This window comes from Cryptosporidium muris, genomic scaffold (assembly GCF_000006515.1).
Source record: "Cryptosporidium muris RN66 scf_1106632373475 genomic scaffold, whole genome shotgun sequence".
Classification (NCBI taxonomy): Eukaryota; Apicomplexa; class Conoidasida; order Eucoccidiorida; family Cryptosporidiidae; genus Cryptosporidium; species Cryptosporidium muris.
Window position 1 is genome coordinate 558,631 of NW_002196574.1, and position 13,076 is coordinate 571,706.

General features: G+C 29.8%; 3 protein-coding genes across 3 annotated transcripts, besides 10 other annotated features; 2 read left to right on the forward strand and 1 right to left on the reverse strand.

Moving 5' to 3' along the window:
- Positions 1–6: 6 nt before the first annotated feature.
- CMU_014640 (uncharacterized protein) lies at positions 7–4,365 on the reverse strand (the record flags this gene model as incomplete). Its single annotated transcript, XM_002141101.1, has 1 exon — positions 7–4,365. The coding sequence occupies one exon, from the start codon at positions 4,363–4,365 to the stop codon at positions 7–9; it is 4,359 nt and encodes a 1,452-aa protein (XP_002141137.1).
- Positions 2,911–2,944: a sequence feature (AT_rich).
- A 207-nt stretch (positions 4,366–4,572) lies between the features above and the next one.
- Positions 4,573–4,650: a sequence feature (AT_rich).
- A 268-nt stretch (positions 4,651–4,918) lies between these two features.
- Positions 4,919–4,965: a sequence feature (AT_rich).
- Positions 4,966–5,172: 207 nt separating this feature from the next.
- Positions 5,173–5,193: a sequence feature (AT_rich).
- Positions 5,194–5,338: 145 nt separating this feature from the next.
- On the forward strand, positions 5,339–9,379 carry CMU_014650 (uncharacterized protein; the record flags this gene model as incomplete). The annotated part of the gene is made up of 1 exon (XM_002141102.1): positions 5,339–9,379. One exon carries the CDS (start codon positions 5,339–5,341, stop codon positions 9,377–9,379), a length of 4,041 nt encoding a protein of 1,346 aa, XP_002141138.1.
- Positions 8,694–8,714: a sequence feature (AT_rich).
- Positions 9,380–9,504: 125 nt separating the features above from the next.
- Positions 9,505–9,678: a sequence feature (AT_rich).
- A 390-nt stretch (positions 9,679–10,068) lies between these two features.
- Positions 10,069–10,101: a sequence feature (AT_rich).
- Positions 10,102–10,427: 326 nt separating this feature from the next.
- On the forward strand, positions 10,428–13,058 carry CMU_014660 (uncharacterized protein; the record flags this gene model as incomplete). The annotated part of the gene is made up of 1 exon (XM_002141103.1): positions 10,428–13,058. The coding sequence occupies one exon, from the start codon at positions 10,428–10,430 to the stop codon at positions 13,056–13,058; it is 2,631 nt and encodes an 876-aa protein (XP_002141139.1).
- Positions 10,949–11,067: a sequence feature (CT-rich).
- Positions 12,244–12,422: a microsatellite.
- Positions 12,437–12,554: a microsatellite.
- Positions 13,059–13,076: the final 18 nt, after the last annotated feature.

Genomic DNA, 13,076 nt, shown 5'->3' on the forward strand with positions numbered 1-13,076 from the left:
TATAGGTCAGGTCAGATAATCCATCGGAATTTTTGCAAAATTGTATAAAGCAAAGGGGTTGTATACAGTTTTTGTTCCATACTTTTCATTTAAAGAAAAAGGTGCCATCTTTTCTGACTCGCCTTCTAATGTGTTATATTTAATATTTTGTGCTGCAATTGATTTTTCTTCGGTTTTGGAGTTCTGAGATGAGGTATCAAGCAATTCCTTTTCCATATAATTTGACTTGATTGTTGCCCCTGAGTCAAATTCTATTTCAAAACCATTATCACTAATAACTCCAGATATAACTGAAGAAAATCCTATTGCAGATATTATACTTTCATTTTCATCCAGATCAAAACACATTGCAATTAGGTTACTATTACTAAGTTTATCATCTTCATTCATACTCCAAACAGACATTGAACCAATCCCTTCCTCGTAGCTTTTATTTGAACTATATGTACTGAGAACAGTTTTTTCAATATTAGAAACTAAGAAAAAACCCAATTCTCCAGTTATCTTGGTAAAACCGAATTCTACAGAGCCAATTTGAGCTTGTGTATCCATTTTGGATTTATACATAGTACTACTACAATTTCCAACAACAAAGTATGAATCATCACTGGAACTGCAAGTAACTTCAATTCCAGATATTTTAAGACCTTTAACTTTAGAACATATGTTAATATGGTTGATCAGAGATTCTTTACAAGAGAAACCAATACTCAAACTATCTGATTTTTTCTTCAAACCTCCCCAAATATTACATAACTCCTTACTATTATGAAAAAAATCAACATTTTTAAAATTTAAAAGTTTTGAGTTATACTCGAGTTTATTTTTTGTGCCTTTCTGAATATCCTCTAAAGTATATTCTAATTCGATAGGAGGGAGCCAATTTATTCCCTGAGACCAAAAAAAAGCACCAAATCCTGTAACTTCATTAGAATCTGGACTAACTTCGATACAAATCATCTTTAAGATATTTCCAACAAATTCTCTTTGATAAGTTCTATTATTTTGTCTGTTTGTGCCAATCACTGGGGGATATTCATTTAAATTACCATCTTCAGATAGCCAGTCCAAAGCTGTAATGTGACTCTTTTTTGGATCAAAAAATGCCATTATCTTTCTTATTTTAGAGGTTTCAACAGAAGGATATCCATAAAAATCAGAAATTTTTGAAACACTTGAATATTTACTAAAAATTTCTACTGGAGGATTACCAATTATTGCAAAACTTCCCAAAGAACAGATTATTTTTACTGCTGCAATTTTGGAATTAGAATCTGGGGTAGCTTTAAAAATCTGTATAGATGTAAATTCACTACTCTCAGGACAGGTAATAGAATATGAAATTCTCAATCGATTATTTGAAGGTGCTCTTATCATTTGACATTGTGGAAATTCTATTGGTGCTATTAGAATTTTTCCTATAGATTTAATTAAATTTCTAGTTAAGGGAGGAAATACATTTTTGGAAGGACGAAAATTAATAGATATTATTCCCTCTTTTTCTTTGCTCAAGTTTTTTTTTGTCAAATTTTTAGATCTTACAATAACAGAGAAACCATCAAAAGGACCATCTGAAATAATTTCCTCTAAATTGGATTTTAACCCTTTCTTCATCTTCTTAGATAAATATGAATAAATAGTATATGGTCTGTTATTTTCTGAATAAAATGTTTCAGCTTCTAAACTACCTACAAGCCTCTTTGTATTAGATGCTGATAATTTAAATTTTATTCTCTGAATATATTGCGGAATATTTCTTTTAAGCATAAAAGAAATGATATCTATATTTCTATGATAAAACAAGTTATCAGAACTTCCAATAATTGCTCCTGAATAGCTATCTGAACATAATATAGCTATACTTCCAGCCATTGTAGAAAGAGGATTACTTGAAATTTGGATATTACTAATTATATGCCCAACTGGACATACTACAGAGACTTTTACAAGATTTGTCTCTGATAAATGATATTTCCGAGCTTGTTGCTTATTTATAAAGATTTTTTTAACTGTTATATAACCAAAAGCAATATGATTGGAATCATAATAACGATATGAAGAATCGTAAGGAGCAAAAAGAGGTAAGGAAAGACCTGATATATCTGTATTAAATCGGGAATTTTGATCTTTCCCTAAAAACATACCAATAATAGGATAATCCAACTTTTTTGTATCTAAAGCAAAACAAAACCCTTGAAAGTTTTCATCTCCCTTTTTATACCAAGAAATACCCCTTGAAGGTGTTAATGATAATTTCTTAGAAGTATCTAGTGAATCATGTAATATAATAGCTCTTTTATTAGAATTTAAAATACTTGCTTCAACTATTTTAAAATTCGGGTCTATTATACTACCAGAGAATGCAAAGGTAAAACCATCGACATTTTGTTTATTATTGTTAGCTTGATAATTTAGTCCATTTATATAGTTTGTTAATTTTCCTACAGAAACCTCTTCTCCATCACATCCTATCTTAATACCTGTAATTATACCATCATTTAAATTGTAATACCAAGATAAACTATTAAACATATAACCAGTTTTACAATTTATATGAACAAGTTTAACATGACTTGGTATATATGTATTTAAATCTAAATTACATTCAGAAATACCTGGTATTATTTCAGTATATATCTGTACTTTATTAGTAGAATTAAAATTTATTAACTTATTTGAGAGTAGAATATTATTATTAGGTACTGTAAAACGGAAGCTAGACAGTACACTAGTCTCAGAACAGTCTTTTGTACACCTAAAGTAAGAATTTGCGTAGCTAAATTGGATTCCTTGATTAACAAAAGGTAATAAACTTGTATGCTGTGAAAAAAATGCTCCAAAACCTACTAGAGATCCATAAGAAGAAAGTTCTACGCAAATATACTTGAGTCCCTTTCCACTAAATGTTCGATAATAATTTTTATTTTGATTATTAATAAAAATTGTAACCTTTCCATCAACTACTGCTTCAAAAAATGTAATAGAATCTAAAAATGAATTATTTGAATCTCCAAATCCAAATGTAATGCTACTTATTTTACCTTTTCTTATTTTTCGTAAATCATTACTATGAATTATAGAATCTCCTAATATAAAAAAACTATCTGATGTTAATTCTTTAAATATTAAAGCTTTTGGAATATAATTTTTATTATATACTACTTCAATAACATTAAACTCAGATAAATCCTTGTTTGAAATAGTTTTGATCACAAAATTATTGTTAAGTTCCTTACCAGAGTATTTTGAGAATATCATTTGACACTCCGGCCACAATTTAGGAATAACAATAATTCCTTTTATTTGTAACCCATTAACTATAGTTTTAGTCTGAGAAATATTAGGTACTGGAAGAAGTTCTATTGAATTATCTATCATCAAAGGAATTAAACCAAACTTAGTAATCCAAATCCCTTGACTATTACTATGAAGCCCAACACATGCTCCCCTAAAAAAGTTAGCGTTCCACTTTTTTTTACTTATAAAGTGTCCCATTGAAGGTTCTTCATTAATTGGAGGTGTTGGTCCCATTTTGGAAGAAGGATGGAATTTACTTGATATCCCACTTAGTATATCTGGTCCAGACAACACTAAAGCCGATATATATTCATTTCCCATAATAGATCTACTGACATATGCTTCTGCAAAATTAATCCATGATTTATTTACATCTGGTAATCTTAAGTCACTTGTTATCTTAGTAATGCTACCAATTGCTATAACACTTGAATGATCATCACAACCCAAAAAAAGACCAGAAATAGCCAATTCTCTATGTAAAAAACTAGAAATCTTTTTTTTAGATCTAAATATCATTTCTCTATAACCAATAGAAGTATACGAGATTACTGAACCCCTAGGGCATAAAAAACTAACAACTTTTGAGGTAGGTCCAGTCGGTGTTTCTAATAATTGTCCAGCACACATTGCATCCATAGAATTTTCATTTATTATAGGTTTACCACCTGATCTAAAGAAATTAGGGATATGTTTTAATATAGGTATTGCATTACCAAATAAATTAGAAGTTACCCTTTCTTTAATAAATTCAGGTTTTTTAATAAAAGATTTAGATACTTCAGAAGGAAATTGCTTAAATCCGGGATTAACTGGATAATTTCCTAATGGAGGTCGTTTTAAATCTATAGTTGACTGTAATCCAGATGTTGAAGGTACACTTTCATAGCTTGCACTTTTTAACAGTTTAGAAGATTCAGATTCTCTACTCATTGGTTGCCCAATATGTGTCGAAGCTAAAGATCCACCGTCTCCTCCTGTTACTAAGATGCCATTTTGAATAACTATACTAGTAATTACTCTTTGTGTTATTAGAGCAAAAAGAATTGAGCTAGTCCAATACCACATCTTGTATCACCCAGTAAGCTAGCTTACAGGATTATCCTATAATCTTATATATTGTATACAATTGTATAAATACACAAAGTATGACTTTTAGCTAATCTTATTATAATTAATTATACCTCTAATCATCTATTGGCATTCTAGGTGAATTGTAGCCAAAATATAAGATCAAATATAGCGGTAAAAAATACCGCTATATATTGCATGCTGTTTTAATTTTTTAATATAACCATTATAAGGAAAAATATTTTTAGCATTAGTATAATAAATTTCTTATATATTAATATACAAACTTAAGAGATTATATGCTTTGGTTTTTGTAACAACTTTTTCCCCTGATGGCTTTAGTCAATATATAATTTTTAGATTTGAAATCTAAAAATTATTTTTGAGATTACTGAAATAATTCCATTTGTTTTAAATAAGAAAAAATATCAGTAAAAATTTAGAAGTTACTTAAATTTTTTGTGTTCCCACTTAAACTTAAGAGTAGATAATGTTGGGGAGTTTGTATATATATGATTATGATCTCTAAATATTTAAATAAAGCCAATACTATATAATTAGTAATGTTATATTTCTAATTTTATTTATTATATTAAAGTATTATCTTAGGTGGAATATTAGCTTTTAGTATAAATTAGATCTAAATTAATCCCAATATTTTACCCGCAAATAAAGATCTGCTCTTTATATATAAAACTGACGAAAAGAAGACTATATAGGTGGATATTTAGTATTAAATAGAAAGAAATAGTCTAAATTATTTCCCATATCATTAGTTACTAGTTGGTAATCCATGTACTAATCTAATTATATATATATATATATGAACTTACTATTAAACTCATTTACCATAGTTATACTGAGCTTGGTCATACAATGCCAAACACATGAATTACTACTCAACTCCCATTTAGGAACTCAAAAAATTCCTGCAAAGAAAAGGGGAAACAATTATATGACCATTGGTGAAATGGCTATTGAGGGAAATATTCACCAAGGTTGCAACATTAATGGTATGCTTACAACAAGGAGAGATATACCAAAGAGCAGCGAAAAATTAAGTGTAATTTGTCCAAATGGTTCTACTATTACATGGTTGGGATATAAAACATTAAAAGAAAGTGGAGTAGTAGCAATGACATTTGGATGTGATGACAATAAAAGCTTTGCAGTTGTAGGTGATACAACATCTGGTTTTAGTGAAATAAACCATACAAAAACTCCAATAAACTATATGGAAGTCGGATATGGAACTATACAGTTGATTAAAAAACGTCATAAAAAGCATTCGAAATCTAGCCAGGTGATATCTAACTTAGAAGGCCCAAATACAAAATATCAGGAAAAAGATATTTTTGGTAGACTTGTCTTAGGTAATAATGAAGCGAGTAAACATGTAATTAATTATAGCTGTAAATCATGTAGTATTTTTACTAATAAACAATGGGTTAGTGGTAATTTTCTTGGATTTTGTTTTATATTGAATATGCACAATATATTATCAAAATCAAGGAATACAGATCAAAGATCTATTTTAGGAATTGGAGTTATTGGATTTGGTAAAAGTAGTTGGAATAGTCCATTTAGTTGGATAGGTGCAAGAATTAGTATGAACCAATTAATAACTACAAAAATATGGCCTGAGTGTCAAATGATATATTCTTCAAGGTCAGGTGATGCATCTAGCTTTAGATATTCACTCATATGTTTAGGCTCTGGACAAGGATTTGCTAATCTTTCTTTTAAAAAAAATTCTCGGGGTGGTTTGAGTTCAATTTCTGCTCATTGTATAGGAAGTTCAAGTGAAGGAACTCTTGGTATAGAAGGAACTACAAATCTATTTGATAATAGCCCATCTACTATCCCTGGAACAATAAATGAAATATCTATAGCTTACTCTAACAATACTTTATCACCCTCTTTCATTTTATTGAAAACATTAGATAATAAAAAGTACTTATTTGGAATAAAAGAAGAATCAAGTAAATCTGTGAGTTATAATGGACTCTTTATTCAAATTATTTGTGTTGAAGTAACAATAGTTGAAAACGAATCATTTATTACAGGTATCGGATTTTTTTTTGAAGGAAAAGAAACTAAACACAATATCAATTTATCACCTCATAAATTATTACCAATGGTAGATCTAACTAAAGTATTTGCAAACCAACCTCCTTGGACTCTAAACAATATGATCATAAGTAGTGGTCAAAGACTGGGATATTGTAGAGATTGGTCTGGTCATTTAGTTATTAAAGGAGAAACATTTGTGTTTATGTGCTATGAAGGTGAGAATATTGAAAAGTATAGAATTTATACCAATGATATGGGCATTACTGGCATTCAATTTTGGTGTTCGAATACTATTTCTGAAGTCCCATCTTGGGGATTTATAGGTTATAGAACTGAAAATTCATTTCAAACATATGATCCACAAACATTTGACTCTCTATATAATAATATATATGAGGTTCATTTTACTTGGAGTTCTGTAGATTCACATCCCTTAGGAATGATCATTACTGATTCTACTGGAATTCATACAGTAAATCCAAGTATAAAGAGTCAAAAATCAACTGTAACTTCTCTATGGAATAGGAATGAGCAATTTTCTAAAGGTCCACTTGGTATTTGTGCAAAATTTAGTAACAAGAAACAACTATTAGCAATAGGATTTAAATCTAGTTTTAATGTGGAGGTACCCTTAGAAAAAACAACTTTTGATTATATTCAAGAAGGAATTAGATGTCGTGGTAATATTATAATATATAAAGAAATGCATTGTTCCGAATATATTAACTCATTACAATATAAACACAAAAGAAAGGGACACTTTACATATACAGTTACATGTCCAGAGAATCAATTATTGACATATATGAAATTAAACATAGAAAAAGATGAATTAGTAGCTATTGTTTTAAAATGTTCTGATGATCATTCTATGTGTATTATAGGAGATATTCAAACTAATTTTCCCTATGGATCTAATAAAGCTGTCATTCAAAAGATTGAAGTTAGCTTTGGATATAAGAGGAGATATATAAAGAAAATTCCAAGCATAACTTTGCTTAAAGTTGAGTCTTTAAAACCTCATATAGAATTTGGAAAATATTATGTTAGAGGCACTAAAGAAATTAAGCGTGTTTGGCAGTCCAATGGTTTTAAAGGTTTATGTTTTGGTATGAAATTATTAAGTAACACTTTTAAATCATTTCATCATTCTAAAGTTTCTATAACAGCTATTGGAGTACAAATTGATCAAGTTTATACTCCAGAATATGGAGCAATGGTTGACACTCTTCCTTCAGGAAGACTTTTATTTTCACCTCCAGAATATATTAATAGAAGAGGACTTTGGCCTCAGTGTCAACAGGTATTTGGTAAGAGAAGTAGTTTAACAAAACATTTTATGATCAGCTGCCCTGATGAAATGAATTTCAATGTATTTAAAATGTGTATTTCAAATCAAGATTTATCTGTGATACTTATAGAAGCATCCTGCTCAAATGCCCATATTCAACTTCCTCCAATAAGAATTGGAAACAAGGATGGAATTCCATGTACAGAAAAATCTATTACCGGTAAAATTGAGGAATTAATTGTTGGATTTCATAGTACTTTTGGAAAAATGAGTGCTTTAAAGGTAAAAGCTACTGGTTTTCCAACTTTATCTAGTTTAGATAGGCATAATACACAAGATATGAAATTATATTATTGGAGTGGATCAGAACTTAATATGATTTGTGTATCAATAGAAGGTAATATGATAGTAGGTTTTGGAGCATACTTCAAAATTTTAGGAGATAAAGATTTACAGCCAATTGGAATTATTTCGAATATACCTGAAACATATAAAAGTCAACTCAAAATAGATATGATTAGGTCTATTGGAGAAGTAGATATTATCAGAGATCAATTAGAAATAGAGTCAATTTGTACAGAATGGGCTAAGTCAACTGAAAAACCTAAAGATATTTTTGCAATAAAATGTCCTTTAGGTCTTTATTTCACCTATTTAATTCTTGGACTGGATCATTATCATAAACAAATTATACAGCTAACACTTAGCTGTGGTATTCTAGATATTAATGGAAATCCTGTATCTAAAGTATCAGTAGGTCAAGAAGCTCATATTAATAATATGCTTTCAATTGATCTCACTCAAATTGCTTTATTGCAAGTATCTTTTGCATCTAAACCAAATACAATGTCCATAACTGCGAAAAATACATATGGAAATACTATTAACTCTTTTCAAGCAGTAAATCCTCAAACAAACACTCAGTTCTCTCCTATAAGCTTTGCTGAGTACAATACTGCAGAAAATAATTTAAATATATTTTGTGTAGGAATTAAGTCAGATACTTTTAATATGACAAGACATGAAATAGTATCTATTGGATTCCCTGTAAAAAGTCAACAGGAACAAATATTATCACCACCAAATAGTGGAATTGGAACATTACAACATTCAGGACAACATTTATATAACCCAAATACTTCATTGGGATTTTTTGTAAAAGATATGGATACTATTGAAGGCTCACTTGCCAGCTCATTATGCCAAGGTTGGCGTGATTTGACTCCTTCACCATTACAAGAAATTAAAAGGATTGGATTTAAATGTCGGAATAACGGTAATATTAATTTATTTAAAGTATTTGCACATCATGAAGCAGGTTATGTTGTAGGTATATCTGCAAGTTGTTCAACTTATGGAAATTTCCATGTAGGTCAAATTTCCCAATACTCTAAGGAATTAGGAGATTCTACCTCAAGCATAAAAGCATGTACATTCCAATGGACTGAAAATTACAATAACCCTGCATCAGTATTAGTTTCGGATTCCTTACTTCGTGGTTATGCACACTACTCATCAGATATAATATCATCGAAGAAAATATCCAAGTCTGAGTTTCAAGGTTCAGAATTAAAAGGTGTATGTTTTGATATCTTAAAAATGTTAACTAATGGTCTATATATATATAATGTAGGTTTTATATTTTAGTGCTCTAGAATTATATATGTTAATTTAGAAGTTAGAACAAGGCTATAACGAATTATATAAAAGTAATCATTGAATAAAGATCAAATCTATATTTTAATTTCACAAAAAAGCACTTTTTGAATAACTAATAAATATATTATATATTTGTATTAGTTTACATAAATATTTTAATTTATGTATTCAAATTTACCTAATTTTTTATTAATAGTTAAAATAGGCTTAATTTTAAAAATTATAAACATATATAAGTATTTTTAGTTTGATATGTATTTAGTTTTTATTATTTAAATTATATAAATGATAGTGGTATGAATATTTACAATTCATTATAAATAACTTCATATAAAACTACAAAAGTAAACAATATCTTCATAAATACTCAATCATTTATCAAGTACAAAGTCAAATAGTATTTGTTTAAAAAAGATATATTTCAAGCAGTAAGTATATTTAATACATATGAAAATTCCATATTTGCACAGGTGAATTACAATTTGTAAATAAGCCATTAGATTTGTATACAAATTAATTAATTAATGTCTATGTACTAATACAATGTGATAAATTCACTAGTTAAAAAGTTTACTATATCTTTTAAGTAATAAAGTTATCAAAGATACAGCTTCAAGATTACACAACCATAGTATATTACTAATAAATTATTAACGACAGTATTTATAAAGTTGGACTTATTTAAAATATATATAAATATAAAATATATTGATACTTTATAACAAAATGTTGTAGAATCACAATAATTACTCTTGTTCAGGCAATAAATTCCACTGTTTAAAATACAACCTATAATATATATATATAAAAGTAGAAAATTGAATAGAATTGCCAAGATATAATACAACTACAAAAAAGAATTACTAAATCACTAATAGTAGCTGATATATTTAGTTAATCTAGATGAGACACATCCTTTTAAGACTAGTTGAAGATTATACTTTGCAATCTAGTTAAGAATGGTACTGCCGCCACCTAGATCTAAGAATTTATAGTTTCTTTAACTGATAAAATAGTTATACTATTTGTAACGAAAATGAAAGTTATAATAGTTTTTATTTGGCTCAATTATCTAGAGTATGCTTTAGGAACTTCAGGAAGATATAAATTATCTGGTTTATCTCCTGAAGACATATGGTCGCATATGAGAAGATCTTCTTTATCATCAATTAACTCAAATACTTCATTATTAGTTAAGGATCTACCTGAAAAGTACTCAAGTCATTTGCTTCACCGAACAAATAGTGCAGAACAAGCCGTTTATGTTTGTATTCAAGTACTAGAAGATATTTTACAAAGAACTCGAGTTAGAGTACCTCATACAAACTATGTACAACTTCAATGCCCAAACCCAAGGTCAGATATAAAAGTGGGAGGTACCATTAGCACTAGAAATGAAGATTTATTGGAAATTATGAAAAAATTTTGCAGACTTATTTTCTCAGGAATGGAAAATAAGTATAATATTTTGCAAAGTCCGATTCCTTCCCCTGCATCACCCTTGCCAACGTATCCTTCAGTTCAGCAATACCCTCTTTCCACTTTTTCATCTTATTTTCCTCATCCTCCCCCCCCCTCCCCTCCTCTTTATCCTCCCCCTCTTCATCCTCCTCCCCCTCCACCTCCACCTCCACCTCCACCTCCACCTCCACCTCCACCTCCACCTCCTTCTTCTCATAGTAGTTCTTCTACTCATTTACCTAACAAAAAAAGTCTTCAAGTTGGATTGGATCCTCAATCACAGTGGAATAAACTGGTTTTGGCTACTAATCCTCGTAAACCCGGTTCAAAACATATTACAAAGATACCCTTACAAGTGTATACTACCTATATTCCTAGTAATACAGTTTCGGGTTTAGTGGATAGTTGTATTACTGTTTTAACTGAGATTTACTTGCAGTCAAAAGCTTCAAATTCCTATACAATTAATGTGAATGGTACAGTGACCTTTTTTGTAGCATATATTCCTCAAGGCTCAGATAATTTGGCTAGAGATGAACTGACTATTCGTAGTTATACCGTAAATGATAATGTTATTTTAAGTAAAATCAGATTGTTTTGTGCTGCCGTTTACGAGGAATATAGTAAGTCACCTAATGTATCTCCTGCTCAAAGACAGTGGACAACTTTAGTAGTTGCTTCTACGTCTATGGGAATATCAAATGTCAAAGAATTACCTTCTCATGCACCATTTGGCTTTTTAGCTTCATCAATAACTCAAATTAGATATTTTGAATGTGTCAAGGCAATTATGATCCTATGGCTAATCGGCACAAAAAAAACCGAAGTCAGGCATCAAGAATGGCAGACTATATCTGTGAATTACCTCACATTAGCTGGATATCCAAGCTTTGGGAAATTCTATATCCTCATGCAAAGAAGCTATGGAGAAACAATTTATAGTGTGATACTTAAATCAGTAAAGTTGTTTTGTAATGGAGCAGTTAATAATGGAGATAAAATTCCAGAATCAGATCTTACATTTTCCAATCTATTTTATCATTTTATTTATCAAAGTTCAGGGAAAATTGGATCAAAAATAGTGGGATTGCCAAAAACTTGTCCCTTATTTCTTAAAAGTATCCCATATCCTGAAGAAAATGAAAGTGGATTTGTTTCCAGTTCTTTAGTAAAATATTGTGTAAAGTTTATGGAGATGATTTGGGAAAAAAGTAATAAAACTCCCTTCTTTGAAGGAATGTATAAAGGAACAAGATTAATTGTTAGTAATTGGGATAATACGAATATACCGACATATATAAATTTAAAAGATATTAATATGGGCACTCTTCAAACTTCAGATTATTTCAGAGAACTCTGTGTATATTTAATGGGTATAAACCAGTATTTATCATCACCACCATTACCACCATCATTACCACCATCAATACCACCATCATTACCACCATCAATACCACCATCATTACCACCATCATTACCACCATCAATACCACCATCATTACCACCATCAATACCACCATCATTACCACCATCAATACCACCATCATTACCACCATCAATACCACCATCATTACCACCATCAATACCACCATCATTACCACCATCAATACCACCATCATTACCACCATCAATACCACCATCATTACCACCATCATTACCACCATCAATACCACCATCATTACCACCATCAATACCACCATCAATACCTGATAGACAAAGATTCCCTAACAAGATAACCCCCCCTAAGGTTCTATATAGAAGTAGTGTATATAGTCATTCAAATTTCAGAGGTCCATTATTTTCACAGTGGGAATTGTTACAACAAGTTTCATCTCAAGGAGGAGCAGGGAGCAATTTTATCTTATTTTTACCAGTCTCAATGCCATCTGAATTTACCTATTCAATGAATGCGAAGCAATTTATTGAGAATTGTGTATTGATCTTAGTATATTTGTATAATAGAAATATTGATCTCAAATATGACAGAAATTCAAATTCATTGCAAGTTACTTCACTTTACAGTGGATATTCAACAAAAAATTCAGGCTATCCAAAGTCAAGCCATACATGTTTTTTAGTAAAATTTCCTCATAGTGATAGAAAAAGTACTGGTCTTGTAACAGAAGATATGATTTTAGTGTTGTTTGTGAAATTTTGTCAAGTAGCTGCTCAAGTTCTTTATGGTGTTAGCGAGACTTATCCATAACTGAATCAGAGTATTGCT